At 28.1% G+C, this 26,970-nt stretch overlaps 8 protein-coding genes across 9 annotated transcripts; 4 read left to right on the top strand and 4 right to left on the bottom strand.

The window, feature by feature from the left end:
* Window positions 1-3,220: 3,220 nt before the first annotated feature.
* OCT59_022510 (uncharacterized protein) lies at window positions 3,221-3,706 on the top strand (the record flags this gene model as incomplete). The annotated part of the gene is made up of 1 exon (XM_025327794.1): window positions 3,221-3,706. The coding sequence occupies one exon, from the start codon at window positions 3,221-3,223 to the stop codon at window positions 3,704-3,706; it is 486 nt and encodes a 161-aa protein (XP_025169487.1).
* A 199-nt stretch (window positions 3,707-3,905) lies between these two features.
* On the bottom strand, window positions 3,906-6,140 carry OCT59_022509 (uncharacterized protein; the record flags this gene model as incomplete). The annotated part of the gene is made up of 7 exons (XM_025330758.2): window positions 3,906-4,414; window positions 4,730-4,884; window positions 4,962-4,987; window positions 5,059-5,142; window positions 5,213-5,218; window positions 5,673-5,863; window positions 5,973-6,140. 7 exons carry the CDS (start codon window positions 6,138-6,140, stop codon window positions 4,178-4,180), a joined length of 867 nt encoding a protein of 288 aa, XP_025169485.2. The 3' UTR covers window positions 3,906-4,177.
* A 2,093-nt stretch (window positions 6,141-8,233) lies between these two features.
* Window positions 8,234-8,578, bottom strand: OCT59_022508 (uncharacterized protein; the record flags this gene model as incomplete). Its single annotated transcript, XM_025327793.1, has 1 exon — window positions 8,234-8,578. The coding sequence occupies one exon, from the start codon at window positions 8,576-8,578 to the stop codon at window positions 8,234-8,236; it is 345 nt and encodes a 114-aa protein (XP_025169484.1).
* A 1,813-nt stretch (window positions 8,579-10,391) lies between these two features.
* OCT59_022507 (uncharacterized protein) lies at window positions 10,392-11,071 on the bottom strand (the record flags this gene model as incomplete). The annotated part of the gene is made up of 2 exons (XM_066144824.1): window positions 10,392-11,005; window positions 11,068-11,071. The coding sequence occupies 2 exons, from the start codon at window positions 11,069-11,071 to the stop codon at window positions 10,392-10,394; spliced, it is 618 nt and encodes a 205-aa protein (XP_066006248.1).
* Window positions 11,072-14,268: 3,197 nt separating this feature from the next.
* OCT59_022506 (uncharacterized protein) lies at window positions 14,269-16,842 on the top strand (the record flags this gene model as incomplete). 2 transcript variants are annotated; one of them, XM_025321236.2, is made up of 7 exons in its annotated part: window positions 14,325-14,476; window positions 14,609-14,761; window positions 14,840-15,195; window positions 15,304-15,476; window positions 15,633-15,765; window positions 15,859-15,909; window positions 16,330-16,842. In XM_025321236.2, the coding sequence occupies 6 exons, from the start codon at window positions 14,325-14,327 to the stop codon at window positions 15,879-15,881; spliced, it is 990 nt and encodes a 329-aa protein (XP_025169483.1). In that variant the 3' UTR covers window positions 15,882-15,909; window positions 16,330-16,842. The 2 variants fall into 2 exon arrangements, with proteins under 2 accessions (XP_066006247.1, XP_025169483.1); XM_066144823.1 differs by having other exon boundaries at window positions 14,269-14,476; window positions 15,304-16,455; window positions 16,573-16,842.
* A 4-nt stretch (window positions 16,843-16,846) lies between these two features.
* On the bottom strand, window positions 16,847-18,667 carry OCT59_022505 (uncharacterized protein; the record flags this gene model as incomplete). Its single annotated transcript, XM_025321235.2, has 6 exons — window positions 16,847-17,321; window positions 17,390-17,948; window positions 18,018-18,039; window positions 18,133-18,146; window positions 18,226-18,291; window positions 18,379-18,667. 6 exons carry the CDS (start codon window positions 18,665-18,667, stop codon window positions 16,847-16,849), a joined length of 1,425 nt encoding a protein of 474 aa, XP_025169482.2.
* A 1,483-nt stretch (window positions 18,668-20,150) lies between these two features.
* Window positions 20,151-23,634, top strand: OCT59_022504 (uncharacterized protein; the record flags this gene model as incomplete). Its single annotated transcript, XM_025321234.2, has 13 exons — window positions 20,151-20,440; window positions 20,543-20,648; window positions 20,720-20,788; window positions 20,876-20,934; window positions 21,009-21,246; window positions 21,332-21,852; window positions 21,938-22,053; window positions 22,134-22,287; window positions 22,369-22,556; window positions 22,727-23,034; window positions 23,125-23,280; window positions 23,366-23,457; window positions 23,529-23,634. Exons 1-13 carry the CDS (start codon window positions 20,154-20,156, stop codon window positions 23,632-23,634), a joined length of 2,400 nt encoding a protein of 799 aa, XP_025169481.2. The 5' UTR covers window positions 20,151-20,153.
* Window positions 23,635-25,052: 1,418 nt separating this feature from the next.
* On the top strand, window positions 25,053-25,820 carry OCT59_022503 (uncharacterized protein; the record flags this gene model as incomplete). Its single annotated transcript, XM_025333764.2, has 1 exon — window positions 25,053-25,820. One exon carries the CDS (start codon window positions 25,053-25,055, stop codon window positions 25,818-25,820), a length of 768 nt encoding a protein of 255 aa, XP_025169480.1.
* Between the last annotated feature and the right edge of the window lie 1,150 nt (window positions 25,821-26,970).

Below are 26,970 nucleotides of genomic sequence, written 5' to 3'. Positions count from 1 at the left end.
AGCGCAAACCTAGGAGAAGATAGCTTGGCTGTTCCGATCCTTCTCACATAACCAAAATCTCGCGCCACAGTGTAAACACGTTTGATCGATGATTCCCAGATCAAGACGCCCTCCATCAAATCTCCTTTGTCGGTGACGTTCAACTCTCTCTCTTTGCAGTCTTCTTTTACGTGATACAGGAGTCTCGCTTGTAGAAGGCATATTGGAGCAGTTAAAGAAAGATTAGCGTCAAGGACAAAAGATAAGATGACATCGTGCAAATTGGGCAGCAACGCGCATAAATTAGCATATGAACACGCGAAGAAAAAGGAAATCAGGGTATCAGCACAACGGCATGGGGGAAGAATACAACAAAACGAAGGATTAGATAATTAAAGCAATATTTTTTTTCGGATTACATTGGAAAAAGTATTTTTTTTCAAACAACTTTATTATAATCAAATTAAAATTTATTTAAAAAATCATCTTTTTTAAACAACTCTATTATAATAAGATTTGAAAAACATTAAAATAATCATTAACTACAAAACCGGTAAATCAACAATTTATACAATGTTATACACTTATAAATAAGAAATAATTAATTTATCAACGTTATTACTTAAAATATGTTTAAGGAACAGATAACGTTAACTACTCTTCTAGAAATAAAAAAAAATAAAATAAAATAAAAAATTACTTTTAAAATGTTTATTTTTTACAAAAGGAACGTTTATTTTTTACAAAAGCAACGCGAATTAATACAAAATGAATATACATACAAACAAAACTCAACTAATCAGGTTTATTAAAAAAAAGACGCGAAAGTAGTTAAAAAACGTGACCAAAAGCGCGATGACGAAACAAAGAAAATGGCGTCAACAAAGGGGGTAACACAACTGTATAATTATTTATACAGGTAATCTAAACGTTACAAATTTTTTTAATTATATAGAAGTAGATAGAATAAATTATTGAATACAAAGACTTTAACTTGTTTGCTTATTTAATAAAAACTAAAGAAATAAAATAAAGAAACTAGAGAATTAAGTTTTTTTTAGATATAATAAATTTTTTAATCAGTTAATGGCTTAATCAACCACAGTAAAATTTATTGGTAACATAATGATAGATTAGTAATACAAAGAATTCATTAATTATAATTTGATTTTACCAATTTTTAATTTATAAAAAAGTTATTTTAATGATTGCATCCTACTGAGTGGATATAGCTTATGATAATTTGTTTGTATCGGTATATAAACTACATATTAATAAAGCATATATAAATCATTAAAAAAAAAAAAAAATAATTTATAAAAAAGTAACTATATATAGTTTAGGAATAAAAAATCAAAATCTTAAACAATCGATTATCATCAATTTCCAAATATTACAAATTATCATTACCTTTAAAAGGAATTATTAAATATTAATAGAACTAATTTTACAGTAAATGATTGGAGAAATATAATGAAAGTATTTATATTTACTATTAATGGGCTTATTAAAAATAAACAAATAAATAATCTTATTATAAAATATTTTTAAAAATGGAATAAATTCTATTTATTATTACAATCTTCAGGATTTACTGAAAATTGCTTAAATAATTTATTTCAAAAAATATATGAATGGGCAAACTTTTTTTTTTATTTAAATTACAAATCAGTTACACTTATTATTGCATTACATAATTCTATCAGCAAGTTTTAAAAGTGTTGATTTACACCAGTATATATGTTAATCAACACTAGCTAGTTGTTCAATGTGATTTACAATATTAATCAACATCTATATACTGGAGTATACCAATGCATAATGTTAATATACGTGTTGTTTAACTCTAATGTGTAGTTCAACACATTATGTGTTGTTGTTCAATGCCGTATATTAATATATATTATATATATATATTATTATATATTTTAATTAAATTAAATTATATTTATTTTTATTCACCTTAGAAACTGAACCAAACACAATCTAAATACTGTTTGAATATATATATATATATATATTAAATTAATATTTAAAAAAAAATTATTTTGGCAAATACTGGCAGTATTTTATATCGCGTATATCGCGTTGGGTTGGCTTGTCTAGCACTCTTCAAAAGATTCTACGATTAGTTTCGTCAAAATTTTACTATAGATTTATTATAGTTTTGGCAGAGTTTTGGCAGAGTTTTGGCAGTTTCGGCATTTATAATAAGTTTCGGCAGTTTCGCCTTTCTCCAAAGTTTCACCAGTTTTTTAATATAACTTTAATATAGTTTTGGCAGAATTTCACTTTTTGGCGAGAAAACGTATCTTTACTTTCTTATAAGTTTCGGCAAAACGTACCTCTTAACATATACTTGGATTAATGATTACTGCTGTAAATTAATGTATGAAAAAAAATTAAGCTTTTTTTGGCGAAAGCTTTTAATTTTTTTTTGTGTTTTTCCCTTCCCCTTTCACTATTCCCTTTCACTTTGTCCCATTTTTCTTTCTTTTCCCTTTTCCTTTCACTTTCGTCCTGTTTCCCTTTCATTTCGTCCCATTTTCTTTTTCTATTTTCTCTTTTCTCTTTTATTTCATTTTTCCCTTTCTCTCTCATTTCATTCTCTCTTCACTTTTCGTTCTATTCTTCCTATTTTCTTTTCCTTTTCCTTTTTATTCCTCTGTTCTGCCCTTCCCAAACATTTTATCCATTATTTCTGTAAAAATTCCTGTAAAATGAGCCTTTCATGGCTTACATGGCAGCTTGATTTAATAATAGTAGTAAATGAAATTTTGAAGGTATAGTAATCAAAATCCATTATTAAACTCATAAATTTACGGTGGCCTAAAATATTTAACAATTAGTCCTTCTATTAAAAAGTATGGTGCACCAACTAGTTTTCTACTAAAACCTATGAATCATTACACAAGAAATTTGTAAAACAACTATATAGATCTTCTAATAATAGAAATCTTAATATTTAAATGATAAAGTTGGTAAGTTTAATACTATTTTATTCTAATATTATTTATTTTTACTTAATAATTAATTTTTTAAAATTTAATATGTTACTAATAGATAAGAAGAAGTATTTGAAAAAAATCAAAGATATTACTAAAAATACACAATATAATTATAATACACTTATTACAAACCTTTATATTCATTTACAATGTCTAATAAACCAAATTTTAATTGTAAAGAATATATTTTAGCAATGCAATAGCTGGATTTGTATTTAAATAACTTTAAAAATATGTATAATGTTAATAATATTTTTGATCAACTTTCTTATTCAAATATAAGGATATATATTTATAATTCAGCAAATCTTTCTAGTGAAGTAAAAATATATGCAGCATCAGAATTTCACCAAAAACCATGGTTTTCAGATATTGAAATAACTATGGATGTAGATTATCAAGGAAATTATGAAGAAACATATTGGGATAAAGTTTTATGTTTAGTAAAACTTTTAAGTCTTAAATTTACCTTAATACAATGGTATGATTATTTTGAAAATATACCTGAAAACTCAAAATTTGGATGTCCATACTTAAAATTAGAAAACCATTATGATTTAATTCCTATTAGTTTTATATCAAATGTAGTTCATATTATACCAGATTTTAATGTTGATAATGATTATTTTATTAATAAATATATTTTAAGTAAATATTATAATAATATGTATTTGTTAGCAAATATATTAAAAAGTTATTATGATTTTATTAAGAATTAATCAATAAAATTATTTTTAATACATTATTATCATATTTATTAAATTAATATTTTTCTAATACATAAAAAATCACAATATGATTACTAATTATATTTAAATATATTTGATAATTAAATATAAACTTAACACTAATTTGGAATTAATAAACTAGTTCAATAATATTTTATAAATTATATACAATTACAAGTCAATTATAATTTTATATTAATATAATGATATATTTTATTAATTCTAATATAATAAGTGTACAGTTCAATTTTGATAATTAATTATAATTTACATATTATCTAAAAAATTGCAAAATCATCATTTATCAAACTATTTTATATTACCATAATAAAAATATAATAAAATTTTTATTGCAAATTGACACGTGTAATAAAAAATTGCATATTCATTGCATGGTAATTTTTGTAATGAAAAATTATATTAGTTTCGCAATACTATAATAATTGACGTGTAACAAAACTTTTATGAGGTGAATGGGATGCTCAAAGTACTTTTGACTTGCTGAGTTGCTGTACCCTCGATCCCTCCCATCCGTATAGGTGGTGAAGATAGTGCAAACGTTCCCATTAAGTTGGATAAAGGTGAAATTCCACTTGATTGAGATGTCTTTCTGGGATCAGGTATTGGCGGATTGGAAATGATACCAAGGGCATCAGCTTGATCGGAGTGCCGAGAAAAAGTTTTTTTTCGATACAGAGTCTGTGAAAAATATGTCCGCACGTGAGATATGAGAATGCTTTGAGAGGAGACATTAAAATGTCATTGCCACATGATGGGAAATCGATATCTCCAACAGTTTCATCATCGAGACTTTTGAGGATATTATATCCAAGGTTTTTAATATTAACAAGAGAGGGTCTCTCAGATTCCGAAATACTGCTCTTTTCTCTACCGTCATAATCGACTATGCTGTATTGGAAAGGTAACTATTATCTGCCTTCCCACATGAGCAAAGTAATGTTCCATCTTTATGGATTTTTTCGCACAAGTCCGATGGATCATATCACCACAAACATTTAAAACGAGCGATTTAGGCGGGTCTTCTGTCAAAATGGGGATATCACATTCCATACATGGCCCATAATCTGGGATAGCTTCATTAGATTTAATCGACGAAATATCTAACTCTTCACGAAGAATATCCTCTGGGAGGTGTTTCATGGCTAAAGCTAAAGACGGGTTTTTATATCACTTGTAAATTTCGTAGGAGAAAACATTCCCCGGATTTTCACCAGTAATTACGCACTGCATTTCGTCATTCCATTAATCCCCCTGCAAATCGATAAAAATGACGAAGGATTAGCGTATGCATCCCCAAATCCCATATGCGAAATAAAAAATACCTATATTCGAATACTGTTTTACATATACTAATGCTTAAGGACCACATTCCACGTCCGGTTTTATTTGTCCCAATCATCAATATTCTGGAAAGAATAAAAATGGTCATCAGACGTTAATTCTAATTATTCTAATTATACAATAATAACAACTGACATTAAACTTCACAGGAAATTATACTGTCAGTGATGCTAACAAACCCTCGGAAAATCTGTACGAAAAATGATGTTAGTTTGCAAGTCGAAATGAAATATTCCACCTTAATTGCGTCCAGAACTTTCGTCTCCAATATTTTTCGCCAGTGCCTTTTCATACTGCAGTACGCAGTATACATGCGCTTATTTTCTAATTTATTTTGGTTTTGAAATCTTTCGTTAGAAAAAACATTGCATTTATTGTACAAATATCTGGTTTAGTTACAGTACAAATTGTTACACGAAAAAAAAATCAATAACTTCTAAATTTGAGCCATTGAAAAAAAATATCACTAAAAATTACAGCAACTTTGGTGAAAAATATAGAGATCGTTGCTGGTAAAATTTCGATAAATAACGGTAAAAGTATTGATAATAATACCCCTACGACTATTAAAATACAAATAATAATATTATTATACCAAACGATGTTATTCCATCGCAATTTATTAAATAACATTATAATCTCTGTGATAAAAATCATCGAGTTTAACGCTAATGAAAAATATTTTAGGGTTTCTTCATTGTTTTTAAATTTAGTCGAGCCAAGAACAGCAAGTACAATAAGGGCGCTCACGTAGAGACCACAATAAATTAGTTTTTGACTAATGTCCTAGAAACCGACGAAAAGGGTATGTTAAGAAACGACAAAAGAGCCGAAAGAGCTAAAATAGTTTTAGTAAAATATTCTAACAAAATATGTGTCACATAGCTAAACATACCGATCTTTCGCGCCAAGTTCTATCTCTGTCCACGAGAGCTCGAACATAACCAATTCTTGCATTGTCATCCGGCAATGCGTTAAATGTTATTCTTTCTCGTGCGATCATATTATTATATACTTCTGTTTCGACAGGATTGAGACCAAGTCGGGCGGGGGTGCCATCCATTTTAGTTGTTGAAGAGTTGAATAGAATCGATAAGTGAATAAAATTGATAAGAGTTTAGAGATGAATAGAATTGATGAGTTTAGAGTTTAGAGATGATGTATAAATACAATCAGAAAGTCAAATGATGTGAAACGAATACTACGCAGGATCATAATTAATTTTATCGTCTGCCCTGAATTATACGTGTACTGCGTAAATTATCAATTAATCAATTGTTTTAACAAATATAAACTTATTGTTCTCTAATTGTTTGTCTATTCAAGGAGTAAATTTATTTTATTACCCGCTTATTTTAATTGTGAGCCGGGGTCGGCTAAACTGATAAAATAAAAACAACTAAAAAAAATAAAATAAACTAAAATAAAATAAAAACTTTTCTGCCGACGATCAAGAATCTTACTCTATTATTTCGGTTACCAATATCAACCACCCTAGCGTCGCCTAGAAAAAATGGTAGCCGGATAGGTTTTCCGGGTTACACGTGATTCGGAAACTGATTTCTGGGTTAGCTTGTTAATTTTTATTATAACATAAACTTCGATAAATAACTGAATAAATTAATATAGTAAATATTTATTTTATTTATTGCTATGATATTATTTATTTTATTTATTCCCATTACATTGTAATTTTGTTAAAGTTTTTCCATGTTTTTGGCATTGTTCAACAGTTTTCTAGTGCTTTAATATCTATTTAATTTGTTGTTTGTTATTTTGTTTGATCAGAAATTTCTCTCCTCTTTCTCCTCTTCCTCAAGTGTTTATAATAAAAAACTTTTTCTATAGTAACACGTATTTCAAATTATTTCATGATTACATTGTTTCATATTATTACCAATATTACCAATGAAAGGCGAAGTAAAGGAGGCGTAGACAAGGGTATTTTTGCCATAAAATTATCGTTTTATTAACGATTTTGCCACGTTTTTTAATTATTCACCTTTTTCAACAATCTGAAATTTTGCAAACATTTTTTAACCATAGATGTCGTTTTGGTTTGTTATATGATTCTTTTAACAATTCTTTAGCCTAAAAAAATTATTTTGACATTAGTAAAGATTAAAAATGCATCTGTATATAAAATTTATACATAGTATTAACATGTCTTGGTCGTGGATGTAACATTTTATGAGAATATTTTTAAACTTTGATTAAGTCCAGTTTTGATAAGATTTCTATATTTATTGTTCCTTCACAATGGTACCGTTATAAATAGGTAGATGTGTCTCTTTGTTTATCTAATATAGGATGCTTTACTTGCCGTTTTCCAAGTTCAATTCGACAATTGCAATAATATAATATATGAAGAGAGTCTTTTTTTGATTTTTATTCCGATAAACCCATGAATAGCCATCACCTTCTGAAGTAAGTATTATTACAGAAAGATATTGATGAAAAGGTAAAAAGGTAAAAATTGATTTATAATCAATTAATGTAACCGGAAATCAGTTTCTGAATCACGTGTAGCCAGCAAACCTATCCGGCTACCATTTTTTCTAGGTGACGTTAGGTAAGTTTACCAATATCATTGATATCACATGACCAGACTACACCACAATCGCGAACTTTAATTTATTACTTGAACTGTTGCAAGTAAGATAATATTCTGTTCCATTTTTATACTATTCGCTATGTAATCCATAATTTCCATGTTTTCCATTGCAAATAGGGCATGGTGAGCTCCACGGCTGAAGTGATGCAAAATTAAATCTCCTAAAACTATTTTGGAATTTCAGGTATGTGAAATGCTTTAAGACAGACTTGATAATTAATTCTGGATCGGGTTTAGCTTCAAAAGTGATAGGCTTGAAATGAGGTTTTTCTGATATACTTGTTATAAATTGGAATGAATCTTATCTGTCAAAATGCTTGGTAAGCCACTTAATTTGGCATACTAATCCAGATATTTGGGGTTAGTACTTTATCAGACTCAGTCATTTTCCTTTTTATATGACTGCAAACAATTTAAATCCTTTTTTTCTTATCAATTCAAAAAAAATATTAAAAATTTTCAGATAGAAAGCTGTCTAATATTTCTTATCATACTTTCAAAAAATAGTTAGAACATCTTCCGTGCTCATAGAGCAGGGAGAACTATGCAGTTATCTCAATTTCATGCTGTTTACACTTAATAAAGTAAGATCCAGCTTTATACTTATCTTCTATTTCTTCATTATTATGCTCTAATTTGCATAATAGGCAGATGGTCTCTCTTGAGATCCCACATAATGTTTCATCAGTAATCCCATAATAACTGAAATTTTTACTACTACATTCTTTATATAGATTAGAATATTGATCCAATATTTTTTTGTGAAAATAGGATTGGTCATAAGTTGGATTAGTTCTACTTGCTTGAGGTGTGGCTGATAAAATCATTTCTGGTGGAGCATTTATCTTGATTTCTTTTTCATTAGGTGAAGATCGGCCTAGTGCCATTATATTTTCTTTTTACTTTATTGAAAAATTTCATATATCAGAAATAATACCAAAATTTACAGAAAATCTTATTTTATATCAAATTTTAATTAAATAGATTTTTATCTAAATCAAATCATTACTGGCTAACTTTTATAAGTAATAATCTTTTAATTTTTAATAAGCAAATATTATAATTAGCTGAATTCTTTATAAGTAAAAAACCTGTATTATGAGAGCAAATATTGTATTATTTTTTTCATAGATTATATATGATGTAAAGAATATTTATACAAAGTTTTAAACTTCTGCTATGCATATTTATCATTTGCCATCAATTTTATTTTAATGCGGTTATTCAATTTATTTATAAATTTATCTTATTTTAATTTTTATATTAAAGCATTATTGGCCAAGTTTATAAGTAGTATAATATTAAGCATTAAATGATTGGCAGATATATTACTAAATTAATTAATGATTGTTAGGTAATAATAAGCATATTCGTCCTGTTCTTGTGAGACAATTTAAAATTGTCATTATTTTATTCATGACAGTATTGATAGGTAGTATTCCTCTGAGATAAAAGGTAAACATGGATTTTACATGAAACTGTGTTCTTTTTCTAAAAGTGGCCTTGTAGCAAGCACTTGATACAGGGTTAGTCTGGAATAGTTTTAGATAGTCTTTACTTTAAATTCATCATATATCACTTTTTATTTATAATTAGTATATAGAATTTAATAAAGTTTAATAAATAATGTGTGCTTCAATTGAAGTCTCTTTGGCGTAAAAAAAAAAATTCTATCATCATGAAAAAATTCTCTTGTGAAACTTAATACTTTGTATTATTAGTATTAATAGAATGATATAGATAAGCGAAATTTTTATTGATATTCTGGCATAATACTTTTATTATCATATATCTTTTAATAGTGATAGAAACAAACAATTAATTAGTTTTAGAAATTATTTGAGTAACATGATGCAGAACTCCATTAATGGTTTAGGATTCACACCCTTCCTCTTTCATTAAATATTTCACTTGCTAATAATCTACACTTTTTGATTTGCTAAAAAGTAAAACATTATATTATTTGCTATGTTACATATATATGGATTTGCTCATCAAAAAAATAAAATATATGTATCAATTATGTTATTAACTAATGATTATTTTTTATTCAGATTTGCTAACATATGTGATTATACATTTTAAAATACGTTATTAGAAGGTTTTAGTCTTTATATTTGATATCATTGATTTGTGCATATATTTGACTATAAAATTGTGGTCGTGTATAAGTGACAGAGTGTAAATTTTTTTCAAATTTTCTCTTTCAACAATAATTATATTTTTATTATTTAATACTTCATTACTGAGCTTTCCTAAGTCTTGAGAACCAGATAAATATCATTTTCGGTCATTCTGAGTTTTCTCACAGAAGATTTATCTAAAATGATCCACTTTCCCATAATCCCATGCATCCAATATTTCCTTACTTTCTAATGTTGTTTGATGGTCTCGATAAGTAAATCTGCATTCAATGTTAATTGCAATATAACCAGATTCATATACTTTTCTTTCAGATATAACCATGTCAAACTCTATATTATTTGATTTTTTGGGAACGAATAAATAATCAATAGGATTCTCAAAATTTTTTCTGGATGAATTGTATATTGTACCATTCAGAGGAAATTCTACTTCCTTATGACAGTATACAACTCCTCTCTTTCTTTGTAGCTGTATCTCAATTTTTCTTGGCCTTTGTCAGATCTCACAAAGATTTGTCTTCTTTCTTTTTTCACGAAACACATGGTATAGTAATTTTCAGTTTGCATGGAATCTTTCAAAGGGTTTTCCATCCATCACTTCATCATCAAAAGATGATTCCATAGTAAGTAGCTTTTGTAGTATAATAGTGGCAGTTTGTGCATCACCATCATCTTTATTGTTTAAACAAAAATACTGTAGGCTAATTGGTAATAAGGTGGGAATGACAAACTGAGCTTCACTTTTTTCAGTAAGCAAATTAATGTAAGTTCTGGAAGAAATGAGGGCTGAAATGCTTAATTGTTCACCATTAGTATTTATAATATCACTCAATCTTACTGATTTTTCTAGTAAAGCCATTTTAACTACAGGAAAAGATATATGCTTATACCATTCTCCAATATGATTTGTCAAGATTGCGATAAGAGAACTGTAATTGTGAATTTTCTTGGCTTCTTCGTTGCTATTAAAAACTTGATAAAAATTTTCTAGGGTCCTCGGATGTCCATTGCAATCGGCAAGGCATTTTTTAATGATAAACAACCTATGCTCTAAGTTTAAACTTCTTATAACTTCACTAAATAATTCTGCTGATTCTGAAACCTCCAGTCTTCTTAATGGTATCCATTCGATTGCTCTACCTGAATCAGTCGTATTACCTTGCACATAATCTACATCAAGCGTGGTCAGGATACAATTAAATTTGAACAACTCTTCTTTATTTTTCGCAAACCCATTGTAGGGATTATATGATTTAAGAATTTATTAACTTTAGCTTTTTTTGATTGTATCAGTGCCTGACAAAATTTTCATAGTCTCATCAATGCATAGAAGTACTCGTTTCTTCAAGATGCTTTGAACAGCAGTATAAATGTCCAATGACTCAAATTTTGTTTAAAATTTCTTGCAAAAATTCTTCCAGCTTAGTTTTCTATCATCGAAAAAATAACTCCACAAAATACGCATTACTAATCCCCTTTCAACATCATCTACGAATTCATCAAAATCATAGTACGCTGAATGTTCATTGTATGTTATGCAAACTGCAACCGTATTACGAAGCATATTTACGACATTAGTAACTGCCTCATCGTAACGAAGGTCCTCTTTGTCTTTTACAATACAAGTGCATTGACTATCTTTGCTTCTCAAATAATTATCGAAATCTTCATTTTTCAAGGCGGCCAATTCATCAAGCAGGAAAGATTTCCTCCTCCTGGTGTGGCTTGAATTACGAGAACACAGTGACAAGTTTTACAACTAAAACATTTTCCATTATCCAAGGCTTTCTTAATTCTAAAATAACGCTCAACAATATGATCATATATTCCACGTAGCGTTTCATCTCTACCTTTTCTTTGAAAGTTAAATTCATTTTTACATAGTTGATGTGGCTTTGTGAAATCACCTTGTCCTTCTAGAAACTCTGCTATGGATTCGGGAGTGATAGGCACTTTTGGATTTATGAATACAAAGAAATGTTAGTTCCAAACAGAAATATTTAAAACTAGAAGGAGTGATATGTATATGATTCTATTTTCATCGCAATTTACCCACCTATTTGTCTCACTTTTTTATTGACAAGTTCCTCATTCGAATTTTCCACCTTCCTTTTCCCTAATCGAATAAAAAAGATGTGAGATAACGCGATATTCGGTATTATTGATAAAAAATGAAGCAATGAGTTTGTATAGCTGACTCACCAGCACTGGGTTGCTCTACGATAACGTAATGTATTTTTTTGGCAGGCTTTGACGATAAGAAGCAGGAAAGAGAAGCACAAGAATAAGTATTTGGTATTATTGGCGACTGTGCCAGGTTAGTATCGATCACTACTATAATAGGTGGACGTCTAATGGTAGCCGGATTCTAATCTGCTGGGTTACACGTGATTTCGAATACTAATTTTTGGTACTTTCATGAGTATTTAATAATTTTCAAATTTATTTTGTTAAACACATTATTTACACATATTTCAAATTGCCAGAATTTTATTAAAGCATAACATATATATAACCGATATTATAAATCAAATTTAAAATTTTCATATATTAAATTTGTTTTATACTGATAGGATGAATGTATATATTCAAATATAATTCAATTTTAAATTGATATAGACTCAGATATTTTAGGCAGTACTATATATGGTATTCTTTTTTATTTTACATTATTTACAATTTTTACAATACCTTGTATTATAAAATTTATTATTATAATACTTTTAAATATATTATAGATTTCTATATTTTTATCTGGAAATTTAAGAGTATAACTCCAAAAAATAGAATTGTATTCTTAAAATATGCTTTTAATACTTTATTAAATAAGATTTCAGATTCTTTGATAATTCTTTTCTTACTTTATACATTTGCTCTTTAAATACTAATAATTTTTTTTGCATATAAAGTAAATTTAACTAAAGTACCTGTTAGCTAAAAACTGGAAAAATTTACTTTTTTTGCAGCTGTAAAATTTGCACAGTAAAATTCAGTCATGTTTTTTATTAATACAGATGTCTGTAATTCTGTATGCTCTAATTACTACAAATTATACTTTACAATACTTTATATAAAAAAAGTGTTGTAAACTGATAGTTTTGAAAGTAAAAAACGAATAAGCATTTTTGTATGATGTGGTTAGTTATCAATTTTATTTAATAAAATAAAAACTACTTATGCATTTATTAATTTTTATTAATTATAATTTAATAATGTAAATTTAAAGTAGCAACTTTTATAGCTACTATAATTAGCATTAGATTGGCTTCAACTTTTTTCTATATATTGGTTCATTATAATGAACAAGTTAGATATTGAGGTATAAGTGAAGTGGACACAAGTAATAACTAACATGTACGAAATAAACCTTGAGAAGTATTTTATATATTGTTACACCTTTATAACCACTTATATGCTTCTCAAATATGTTTAAAGATTTCAAAGGTTAGCTTAATTAACCAAAATAATTAAAGGTTATATGTAAATCTCTATTTTCTCTTAAATTTTCTTTTTCGTTAATTAATATCTGCAATTAAAAATCATTGAATATTATGAAACATTTTGCAAGATTAAATAAGTTTGTTACTTGTACTCCCACTTTAAAAGACTCGGGCGACCTAAAAATCTTAATTCTGTTAGAATTAGGCTAATCGAGCATACAGTTTGTCGTACCAGGTACAATTTAATTTTTAAACCAGGCTCTTTCAAAGAACCTGAATAATAACTTTCATTATACAGTTCCTTTGTTACCTATTCTATAACGTAAATGTGCAGAAAAGAATTCTTTTGATCCAAATCTCAAACCGTTTTATAGGTGCTTGTTGTTTCACATCTAAAGATTTAGATTCGCTTAATATAAAGGTGAGACAATATATTTGAAATACAAATTATTCTTATTGGTTCGGAAATTAATTAGAAAAATGACATACACGGTGAAGTTACTTAATTATCCATTTATGGTATAAACGCACGAATATTAAATCTTGGTAAAGAAGTAGTGAGAGAAGCTGATTAAGGAAAAAAATAAAGCTTATTTGGGTATAAGTGAATATTTCAAATAATAATTGAAATAGCTAAATTACAATCAATTACAACAATGGATGATTTTATTTATAAACCACAACATATATATCGGTGTTTAGCTTCATCATATAAAAAACCTGGTAATTCCCTTTCGTTAAACATTAAATATGTGTCACAAAATTGTGTCAGAACACAAAGTGCTAATAGTAGGACTAAGACTTGATTTTTTAGTGTTACCAACTCTAAAAGAAATTTGTCCTACAAAACTCTCAAATTGGTAGGTACCAGGTCACAGTTATGAACATGTTTTTTTTGCAGAGTTGCAACAGGATATGATGATAGTACAACACGCAGTGCTAGTATAAAAGACTAATTTCCGTTTGTTATTAAGGAGGGAAATTTTTTTTTTTGAAATTTATTTATCGGTTATTAAGTTTAGTAAATTGGTAAATTTACGATTATACAGATGAGCGCGTATCAACTATCTTCACCCTCATCACCCACAACACCTACTACACCACAATCGCACTTCCAAAATCAGAATCTCATGTCCCTTCAGCCGCCTTCCACACAACCTGTTAAGATGAGTAGCAACACCTTTGTTCACAAGCTGTACAAGTAAGTTTAAATTTTAAAAACTAAAGCTGTTGCGACAAGGTAATTGGTTTGCAACAAGCTAATCGTGTTTTAATTACTGGTTTATTCTTTTTCCTTAATAAATATTAACAATACATATTTCCGATCTTTAAGTATGGTTGTTGACAAGCAATATCAACATCTTATCGCTTGGAATTATACCGGGTCCTCCTTTATAGTATGTAATATTATGGAATTTTCTCGCGACGTCTTACCAAAGCATTTTAAACACAATAATTTTTCTAGTTTTGTTCGTCAACTAAATATGTAAGTTAGTTACTAATTTATTTTTTTTTACTTGGGCTTAAAATATAATTTATTAATTTTATTATCGTTTTAATTTAGGTATGGTTTTCACAAAGTGAATAAATCACCTCGTGGACATCGTACACTAGCGGAAAATCAAATTTGGGAATTTTCTCACCCGAAGTTTTTGCGCGGTCGTCCGGATTTATTAGATGATATTAAAAGAAAAGCTATGGAATCAGAAACTTTACGACGAGAAACAGGGGATTTACATGCACATCTCGCTATGATGCAAGTTGCACAAAATGAATTAATTCAGCAAATTAGACAATTACAGGAAAATTTTGCCGAGGTTATGAGGGATTTGGCGGATACGAAACGAAAACAAAATTTGCAGCAACATTGGATGAAAGGAATGTGGGAATTTATGCAGAGTCAAGGGTCGACGGCAACACGTGAGTTTATGGTGTATGATATAGAGTGCCAATAATAAAATTATTTGAGGGAAATATATATTAATAATAAATTAATAATAATAATAAATTTATTTATTTAATTTTAAGTTCCATTTGAATTGAATTTTGATAATTTTGAAATCAAACCTGAACCTGAACGGCCACCGATATATATCACATCACCGGAGAATAACCATACCAATATGAGTTTTCTTCTAAACCAATTATCAACACAACAAGGAGTGCATCAGATGCCACAGCGTCCGTCGACGCCGTTGACGGTAAACACTAATATAGCAAGTCAATCATCTAGTCAAAACAGTCCACATGGGCAAAGCCCATTGAACATTCAGCTTCCTACGAGTCCCTTTTTGGGAAACTCAATATTATCTAGTACAGTGCCACCACTCTCTCCTAATTCATTTTCTTTTAACCAGGCTGTAAACACACCTTTACCACCAAGTCCTTCTCCGGGTTCACCAATGGCACATCTATCAGATGACGATATGGATGGCAGCAGTTCGCTTTATTGTACAAGTCCTGGTGGCAGTCATGCTGGATCAGAATATGGTGAAGAAATGTTTAATAATACAGTGTAGAGTCCCTTCTTAATCCCGTTTTTTTCCACGATTATTTTATTTACTTTATGGACTTATGGTATAGGTATGGATAACTTAACATGGTAAAGAGGGACTAAATATGGATCATTTCAATGTATGTTGTTATTCAGTCTTATTCATCTTTTCTTTATTTTAGAGGAAAAATTTTGATAGATTTTATTCCATCATAAAAAATCCTACAAAAAAAAGGTTTCATTGGCGGTTGGGTTTTTTTGTAGTATATATACATATACATATTTTATTATTATTATTATTATTATTATTATTATTTTATAACACGTTAGCCTGAACATTTTCGATTTCACCATTTATTATTGTTTTTATTATTCTATTCATTTTATTATTGTTGTTTGCAATTACGTGTATTATATGTACTTCCATGATTATTATACATATATATTATTTTTATATTTAAATAGTCAACCCACCCACGACATTTGAATTTTTTTTATATTTCGTTATTATTTTTTTTCTTTATTTTATTTTATTTTTTTCCCTTTATATATATTTTTAGGAACCATTATCGTATTGAATTACATTATTTGGAGTTATTGTTCTTTCATTTTGACCAATCTGAATCAAATATTCAAATATTTGAGTAAACAAGAATTTCCTCGATTCGATTTCGAAATATTTGACGGTAATACTGTTTCATAAGTTGAAATATTTCTTTTCTCAATATAATTAATATTATTACTGAGATCATAAAGTTTTAAAAAAAATTCCTATTATATGATATCCAATATCGATGTATTAGGATTTTCTCAGTGATCTTTTTACTTTCGAAAATTTAGAAATATTTTTTTTCTTTTAGTAACAAATTTTTTTTTTTGTATATTAAGAAGAAATTTTATTTATATATTATTAATTCTTAATCGATTTTTTTTTATATTCTCGATGATGTGAAAGTGTAAAATATACTAAATAATCTAAATAATCTAAATAATCTAAATATACAAATGAAAAAAATTACTTTTTTTTAAAGTACAAATGCAATAAAGATAATATATTTATATATTTTTATTATAATCTTATTTTGGACTAGTTGAAAAAATAGGAATAGTAGGAGAAGCAGGTCTAACAACAACTCGTTCAAGTTGCCCTATTGACTTTTCTTCAATTAATTCATATTCATATTCATATTCAGATTCAGATTCAGATCCGGATCCGGATCCGGATCCGGATTCATTTTTTTCAATTTCTTCAACGTCCCGTTTAGCATTATTATTAGTATTAAATTGAGTGTAAGCAACTAGATCATCAAATTGGTGTTGGTCCATGTGAGCAATCGCTGAAGTGATTGAATCTAATTCCGGTATTTCTTGTGCAAATCCAGAAACTGGACGAAATTTACGTGAATTATCATTAATTGGTACTAAATGTGTACTAGTATTACTTATTCGCTTTATATGAGGGGAATTATTATTAGCGTTGATATTATTAATAATATTATTATTATTAATTAATATAGTAGTTGATGATTCTCTTCTACAACTTTGTATTATCCTAATATGCAAAGAATAAGTTATTTTTCAATGTAAAATGATAATTTTAAGGAAAAAAAAGGACAATACCTTATACTTATCGTTGCTACAACGAACAAAATGCAAAGAGGATTAAAAAAAGCGTAGGTTACAAACATGACAATATTCAATGATTTAGAATGAGTAACCAACCATTTACGAAATATTGAAGCAGTAGTACAATATGTAAAATAATATAAATAAGTTAACATTATTATATATAAAGTGAATCTAATCTTTTTTAAACCTGATTGCATTCTTTCTACCCTTCCAACAGTAATATGATTACTTTCCTTTGCAACAGTAATATGATAACTTAATATATTACATAACTCTTTACCAAAATAGAATGATCCCATAGCACCAAATCCAAACCATAAACTCCATAATAAATATCTTATTGTTATTAATGTATCTGCTATTTTCGCATTATTTTTATCTCTAAAATATCCGCTTATAGCTGTGACTGGCCATACTGTCATAGGTACAATTATTGTCATTATTAAAAGATATCCATCAGATAATTTATTATTTGGACGCCACGGTCTTTGTTTCGAATTTAAATGATTCCCAATTTGTAAATATGTTCCAATAACAAACCACGCACAACCTAAGTTAAGGAGAGAAGTGTTAATATAGAAAAAAATTAAAAACAAAAGTAATAATTTGCAATAATAACCTGTTGAAGCACATGTCCAATACTAATAAAAGAATATAATAATTAATTAGTATTTTTTTTATAATTAAACTTTAAATTTTATGAATTTTTATGATAATAAATTAATTATATTCACCAATTCTTGAAATACTAATTTTAGAGAGAGAGATATAATGTATATTAGTATTGAATTTATTATTTTGTTTTTTTAATAATTATTTATACTTACTTTCTAATGCAAAATAATTGCCTTTCAATTTACCAGACCACAAAATAAGAATGAATGATATTCGACCTAGGGATTAAAAATACCAAATGAATATTGGCGCAGTGATCAATTATGAGGCGCAGTATCAAATTTTTACGCGTTCAATCTGCATACCAATCAACCATAGTATCGCCCAAACCAGAAATCCTTCAACAGGATTCGGTCTAATAAAACCAGTCCCAGGTACTTTAGGAGAGAATAAAGTACATCCTTGACGACTAATTCTAAACCAAAGTAAAATTATGCAAGTCATTGCGATAAAACCTGATAAAGAGAGATTTATTGTGTATAATAATTTATATAATTGGCCATCATCGCAAGATAATGTTACTCTCCAATCGCAATATGAATGATTACGATATAAGTAGACCATAGAATCTTCATTGGAGGGTTCAGTGGCCATTATTTATTATTCCCTTCTTAATTATATTATATATGTATATATATTTTTTAAAAAACATACGAAAGAATCTAATAATTATTATAAGTATAGAAAATATTTACATGTATATATGTGTGCGTGTGTGTGCATGTATACCGAAAAAAAGGAGGGGGGGGAATAATAAAAAGGGAAGAGAAATTTTAATGATATTTTATATATGTATTCGAATAAACCAAATGATTTAACTTACTTTATACATGATTTGCTTAAATTGTGTTCAATTGGATTAAGCATTTTAATTGGGGATTATATATTAATTTGAAACTATTTCGGAAAAGCATAGCTAAAAGCGGGACAAAATGATAGACATATCACGTGCATACGTACAATCAAACTAACTTGATCAAGCTTTATCCTTTACCCTTAACCCAATTCTGCTTTGATCGTTCAAATTTCGAATTAAATATAATTGCATGAGAAATGTTTTATTTCGGCTTATAATTCAAATTCTGAAACGTGCCCGGTGGAAAGAAAGAAATTTATATATAACAATAGATTAAATTTCTATATATGTCCCGTTTAGAAACTGAAACTGATTTATTCGAATGAATATTTTATTGTTTGTTAATTAAATAATTAATTAATTTAAAAAACAATAAAAATATTACTATTTTCTAAAGAAAGAATGACTTTTAAGCCAAATATTCTGAAATTCCGAAAATTAATTATTTGTCAGCAACAAGTTAATTGATTTTGTTTGTTTGTTGTATGTCAATGTTTATTGATTTACATCACAACGTGCTTAATTAGAACGAATTTTTTGAGAGAAATTTACGAAAGTTTAATTAAAAAGAAGCTTTGCAATTACGGTAATTATGTTTTCCGTAAATACTGTACAATATTTAAAATATTAAAAAAATGTTTCTTGAAACATATTACGCAGGGTGGCATGCATAGGGCCTATAATATTTTATTTACCAAATGATCTAATGAATATGATCTTACTCTATATAGCAAGCGAATTTTTGAAATAAAAGTTAATCAAATTTAAAATTTTTTTTCTCAATAAGAAAATTTTCATGAGATTTTTGAAGAGCCCTTTTGAAATTATTTCTCTCGTATCTCATTTTGATCCCTTGTCTTTCCAATATTTCGAATCTTAAATCTCTTAAGTCTAGATCCGTCGAATATAATAATTTTTAATTTTATTTATATTAATTATATTTATTTTTTATTCATCTATAATGATTACATTATTTACGCTAAAAAAATTCCTTAATTCCTTAATTTATTAAATGAAAAACTGTATTTTAATATTTTATGATTAATTTACGTACCTAACTCTACATGGTGTAACTAATGTTACACAAATGATCATATTTTTCATATTTTGGATCTGCAATCCTAAAATTTCCCCACGAAATATTTTAATTATGAATTCTAATCAGTATTTTTTAGTCTTTTTTTTCTTCTCTTGATATTTTCTATTTATCCGAATTTCTTAGAAATGAAATCACGAAAAAATTCTAAAAATTTACAAAATGTATTATTAACTCATGATGAAGTTGATTCTGAAAATTCTGATAAAATTACAATGATCTTTCCGAGTGCTCAACCTTGCACTATTGAACCTTTTGAACCACCACCGGGAAAAATTATAAGATCTAGAAGAAATACTTTTACTTATGGTCAAGTTGGTGAAGGGAGCACTTCTCATTCCTCTACAATATATGATAGTGGTATTGATAGTCATAATGAACTTGTCCCTTACTCTAAAGAGTGGACGGTCATTCTGTGTGTTTGTTTTTTAAATTAAATAAAGTTAATAAATGTTTTTATTTCGTATGTATTTATATATATATATATATTTTTTCAAATAAATACGTAAATTTTTAGGCGTAATGAAAACGCTGGTCAATTAGTCCTTTATAATACTACTAACCGACGCGTTTCGGTTAGACGTTTACCACCAAGAAATGATCCGTTATCATCCCAGTCTCAGGTTTAATTCTTTAAGTTTGAATGTGTTTGGTTTCAACTTTACATTTAATTAATCTTAAAATAAAAATTAAGGTGTTGACTACATCACCTGCGTGTTTTATATGCGGAAGACCTTATGAAACAGCTAATCATATGTCTAGCGTATGTTTAAATTTATTTAGTTTATATATATGTACATAGATGTTGAACTTAAATAATATTATTAATTTTTTAATGTAATATTAAAAGACTTTAAATCCAGATTTTATGCATAGAAATTATTTTCGTTTATTAGGGAATTCTGAAAGGTTTGTTTTATAACTGTTAATTTTGTATTTTCAATTAAATGTATTGAATTTAAATTTTCATTGTTTAATTCAAGCATTCAACCCGAAGTATCACCTATAATTGGGCAATCCACATTTTCTACGCACACTGTTTCATCACACTCCTTTGCAGAATCTTCAACAACAACAACATCATCATCATCCATAAATTCAGATTTTGAAACACATTCTAACCTTTCACAAAATTCATTTAATCAAGGATATTATGAGAGATTTTTTATTGAAGAAAAAAAACTGGGACGAGGATTTCGTGGATCTGTTTATCTCTGTAAGGTATGTTGCAAATATTAATTGGACTTTCTATAAAATATTGTTCCGATTATTTTTTTAAAAAAAAACAAAAAAAAATATTCAATAGCATATTCTGGATAACGTACATTTGGGAGAATATGCTATTAAGAAAGTTGCCGTTGGTGATAATCATTCATGGTTGGTTAGGATGTTAAGAGAAGTTCATTTATTAGAAAAGTTACATCATCCAAATATTGTGGATTATAAGCATGCTTGGTTAGAATATCATCAATTAACAAATTTTGGTCCACAAGTTCCATGTTTATTTATTTTAATGGAATGCGCTAATGGAGGAAATTTAGAAGAATATATTAAAGAGCAATCATCAACACAACATGATTCAGAGGAAGTAAATTTAAGCGCAAAAGAACGTTTATTGCGTACAAGAAGAATGAGACAAGCACATGAACAATCAACAACAAATCCTAATAATGTACCAAAAAAACGTTATTTAGAATTGCCAGAGATTTGGTCGTTGTTTATAGATATTTGTGAAGGTTTGGCTCACTTACATCGACACGGTATTGTGCATAGGGATTTAAAACCTTCAAATTTGCTATTACAATATGACGAGGAGGAAAATAGTATGTTAGTATTTTAATATATTAATATATAGATTAATTACCATTCATTTTTTTCAGCATTTAGTAAATTTGTAAATTGATTATTTTAGACCAAGAGTTTTGATATCAGATTTTGGAGAATGTGAAATATTAGATCAACTTTCAGAACGTGATCGAACTGGCGCAACTGGAACTCTTGAGTTTATGGCACCTGAATTATTAACTGGTAATTTATTTACTATATAAATACTATTTTTTTTTTATAATTAATTTACTTTACTTATTTTACTTAAAATTTTTTAATAGTTGATGAGAATGGAAAATATTATAAAGATTATTCTCAAAAATCTGATATGTGGTCTTTGGGAATGGTTCTTTATTATCTTTGTTATTCAAGACTTCCTTATTATCAAGTGGATGATGTTGATTTATTGAAACAAGAAATTTTACATTTCAAAAGGTTAGTTACTCACGAAATATTATTTATAGTGTACCCATCACTATTTTAACAATGGAAAAAAATTTTTTTTCTTTTATTTAGTGTGTCGTTTCCGGAAAATAACAATTTTTTTACAAGTTCTTCACGTAAAATTCCTCAACAACTTAGAAATTTGATTAAACGATTGTTATCATGGAATAAAAAAAGTAGACCTTCTTGTGATGAGATATTGAAATCAGTTGAAGATATTAGGCCGACTTTTGCAAAAAACGTTTATAATGAAACTCCAGGTGTATGTATAATTAATTAACTATCATGCAATTTAATCGAAATTTTTTGTGATTTTACCATTTTCTAACAATTTTAAATTATTTCTAGAAACTATCATTTATTACACCATAATTCTATTACGAAGAATGAAAATCTTATCTTGTTTATATCCATTAATATGATACGATAGTCTCATTACCAAATGAAGAATATGTGACAAGTTCATCATCAGCTCCAATTTCAACCAACAATTCTACTACTACCACAAGAATGACATCTAGTAAAGTCGGTTTAAATACACATCACATAATATCAGAATCTGTTATATCGTCAGACGTTTCTTCTTCCGAATCTATCGAATCTATCGGAAATAATGATGAAACAACAAATTTACGTAAACGTAAGAAAGTTGCTGAAAAAGTTCATATCGCTCGAGAGAGCGAAGGTTCTTCAACATCTGGTATTGAAGATGTTGAACAGATTTCATCAATATTTAAGGTGGAAAAAGAAGTTACCTTGTTGTTTGTAACATATTTGTCAATTAATGGTTAATTTATTAATTTTGAAATTATTTGTTGTTCTTTAAAGAATGGGCAAATCCACGATAATCAAGCAGCAATTGTTCGTGCAATACCTCCCAGAGATTCATTATATCACGTTACATACTATTTGGAATTAATATCTTCTCGAATATTTGAAGGTGGATGGTGGAAATTTCTAAAGCTTATTATAGTTATAATAAAGGTATTTACTTGTAATGAATCTTTATTTTGATATTTCACAATTTACTAACGAGAACTTGAACTCTGATCCCATTTTATAATTATAGATTGCAACCTGCGTGACACCTTGTTCACCTTATTCACCTACACCTTGGGTATTATATCCAGTTATTATTTTTGCAATTATAGACCTTTACACGTAAGTATTTTATAATAATAATAATGTTATTTATTTATTATATGACTAACCATTATAATTTATTTAAATAGTAAGCGAGTAACTTTTAGCTTTGCCTTATTTTTACTTCATGTTACTTGGATCAGTATTTTTAAAATTGGAGGAAATTTGTGCAAAGTAGGATCAAAGGGCTTTTAGAATAATCAATATAATTTAATTCAATAAAAAAAAATGGAAATTTTGATTAATAATATTATTTTAAGGAACGCTACATAAGATTATGTAAACATTAGTAGTAATTTTTATACTCATTTTTGTTGTAAAATTTTGAATATTATAACTAATTTTAATAATTAAAAGCGATAAATGATTTAATCTAATGGAGACTATTGTGTTATGAGTTATTAATATGAATATAAGAGAATTTTATGATGGATGACGGGTTAATTACAAATCAAATTACTCCTGATTTTAAAAAAATTGCTGGACTTGTTATCAACTCTTTTAAGATCCGTACTGTTTATTTATAATGTAGACTAAGCAGGGAGAAAATTTTTTATCATGCAATTATCATTCGAAATTATACAACTCTTACAGCATTTTTGGCAAAATAATTCATAAACCATGGCTACTAAGTACACCTCCAAAAGCAGATAAGATCTCATAAGCCTTAATTGAATAATTAGCATGTCCAGTACTTTCTTTACTAACAACTTGGAGAAAATATTGCCGATTCTTTTAACAGAATCGATATTGATTGTCTATCGTCAAAGTTATTATCATCATTTTTTGATCATATATAATTTGCAATCCAGAGCGTTCTTGGACACTAATACAACTCACAAATAAACTTAAATACTGAAGTAAAAATACATTTTATGGCATAACTCTGTCAATATTGAAGCTAGAAATGCGATTTTACTATCATTAGAATCCTCTCATCGAATCACTAGTTGTGTTAAAAACATGGGTATGTAGGATAACGAAATTTTGAAAATACCCCTGTAATACGCAACTTTTGAAAAATTTTAATATAAACTCTAAGCAAACTTCAAATGTAAGTTGTGTTTACAATTATTTCATATGTCTTCGCATATTGATTCTACCTGTAATAATATTAATTTATTTTTGTCTCCTTTTTTGATATGTTCATTTTTTAAAATTTTATTAGGATATTCCCGTATACATATTCCTGAATTATTTCTAGTGAATAATTCTCCTGTTAATTTGCCTACAAATGCTTTGGTATCTTCTCACCTACCCAATGTCCTTTCTAATCCTGATTTAGACTTACGCATTGGACTGGAAGTCTGGAACATCATATTTATCTATATGCCAAAAGGAAATTTAACTCTACACATGATTTATACGATGTCTGCGATGGCTTCAAAGGGATGATGACCTTATCCTTGCCTCTGGTGTACTTTCGTGGATTAATTGTCCGCTTTCCACGCAAGCTTCTGAACTAGGCCTTATTCTTCACAGTTTACATTCTTCGTCTTCTGCCTTGTAATAATTCTATTACATTTTACACCAAGCATCAATACATCCCTTTTTCAAACTTTTGCTACTCCTCTCCTGAATGACATGTTCGGTCTCCCTTATACATCCTTTGGATGGCCATTTATTGCTGCACCTCCAACTCCAGTCTCAACTGCACCTTTTTACAAATTACGGATGTCTCTAATGATGAATATTTCTCCTGTTGTTCTTCGCTTACGGATTCCCTCAATGTTCCCTTGTTTCCTTTTGAACCTTTGTTTGATATTCCCACTCCCTCCCATGGATTACTTGTCGCCTTTTTATGCAACGATGTTCCTCTCATTAATGATCCAGTCGCCTATTGGCATACTATCTCGGACATGAAAGTCTTCTTTGAATTATTAAGTTTTTTTAGATTCACTCCATTGCGGTCCTCTTACTTTGTAATTGATTGGACTCTTACTTTTGGCCTTCTCAAAGACACTCTGTACCATTGTTTAGATATTTCACATATTTCTGCCTCTTTTCGATTCCAGCTCCAGCTCTGGTTTGATGAACTTCTCTTGATGTTTCGCTTACGACATCGTTACCTGGATTTATATGCGGATGACTCTTTGTGTCCAAATTGCGGTATCTTTATGGAAACCCTTGAACATTTCTTTACATGCTTCCCGGATGCCGACTCCAGTCTGATCGATAATAATTCTCCTTCATTGCCTTCTCAACGCATTTTATTGGAACTAATGGATCGATTTTTAAATCGCCTTGCTCAAAAAGCTTCATCTTCTCCTAAAGCCCGACAAGACTTGGATTCTCTCCTTTTCCAATTAAAAGCTCTTCCTTCTGTTGGCTTTTCGTCTCTTCAAACATACTCTGAGTCCTCTTCATTTACTGGACTTTAGTTTCTCCAAGGTTTTATTCCACGTGATCTTTCTTCCTTAATTACTTCTAACTCCAAACTACCTCAGCGTTCTGCCTGCAATATTATTTCAAGAAATTTTCTTAAATTACAACGTGAAATTTATCACCAACTTTGGCGTTCAAGATGTAAGATAAAATCCCTTAAAGATAAGGTGTTGGATATCACGCCCGCTCTTCTTCGCATGACCAGAAGTTCTGATTTTACCACACTGGTCGAAATAGTCCAAATCGGCTAGAAATCGGATTTCTGATTTTAGGCTGAATTTGGTGATAAATATGGCCGATTTATTAATTTAGGCAAAGTTCTGATTGGCAGGCCGATCGATGCCGATCAGAATGTCTGAATTGTATCTGAATTGCTTAGTATTTTTAATCCGAATTGTTTAAAAAATATTATTCATAAATTTACCGAATTGCAGTGAATTTATTCTGAATTATGGTAAATTTGTGACAAAATTTTCTGAATTGTAGTAAAATTTATTCCAATTTGTAGTAAAATTTATTCCAATTTGTAGTAAAATTTATTCCAATTTGTAGTAAAATTTATTCCAATTTGTAGTAAAATTTATTCTGATTTGTAGTAAAATTTATTCCAATTTGTAGTAAAATTTATTCTGATTTGTAGTAAAATTTATTCCGATTTGTAGTAAAAAATTTATTCTGATTTGTATTCTGAATTGTATCGCAAATTACAGTAAATTTTATTCTGAAATTTAAAATATTACATATACATATAAAACAATTTCACCAAAAATCATCCCAACTTTCTAACAAATCCGGTATACGTTAAATTCCTTAATTCCCATTTGTTTCTACAAATTGGAGATGATTTTCCTACAAAAAAAAAAAGAAAAAACATTAAAATAACGTTTTTTTTTAAGTTTCAAGTTTCAAAAATCAAAACGTTACCTGTAGGATGGCAAATCGAAGCCAATTTCCATACAAAAAAATTAATAAAATATAATAAAAAATGTTAAATTAAACATTTTTATTAAGTTTCATCAAAAAGTTTCGAAAAATCAAAACTTTACCTGCGGGATTCCGGTACAATTTGGAGCTGATTTCCTGCAAAAAAAAATAATAAAAAATAATAAAAAAAACGTTAAATTAAACGTTTTTTTTATTAATTTG

Source organism: Rhizophagus irregularis, chromosome 31 (assembly GCF_026210795.1).
Source record: "Rhizophagus irregularis chromosome 31, complete sequence".
In the NCBI taxonomy this organism is placed as follows: Eukaryota; Fungi; Glomeromycota; class Glomeromycetes; order Glomerales; family Glomeraceae; genus Rhizophagus; species Rhizophagus irregularis.
The sequence above is the reverse complement of the archived record's forward strand: the minus strand, read 5'-3'. Positions and strand labels throughout refer to the sequence as shown.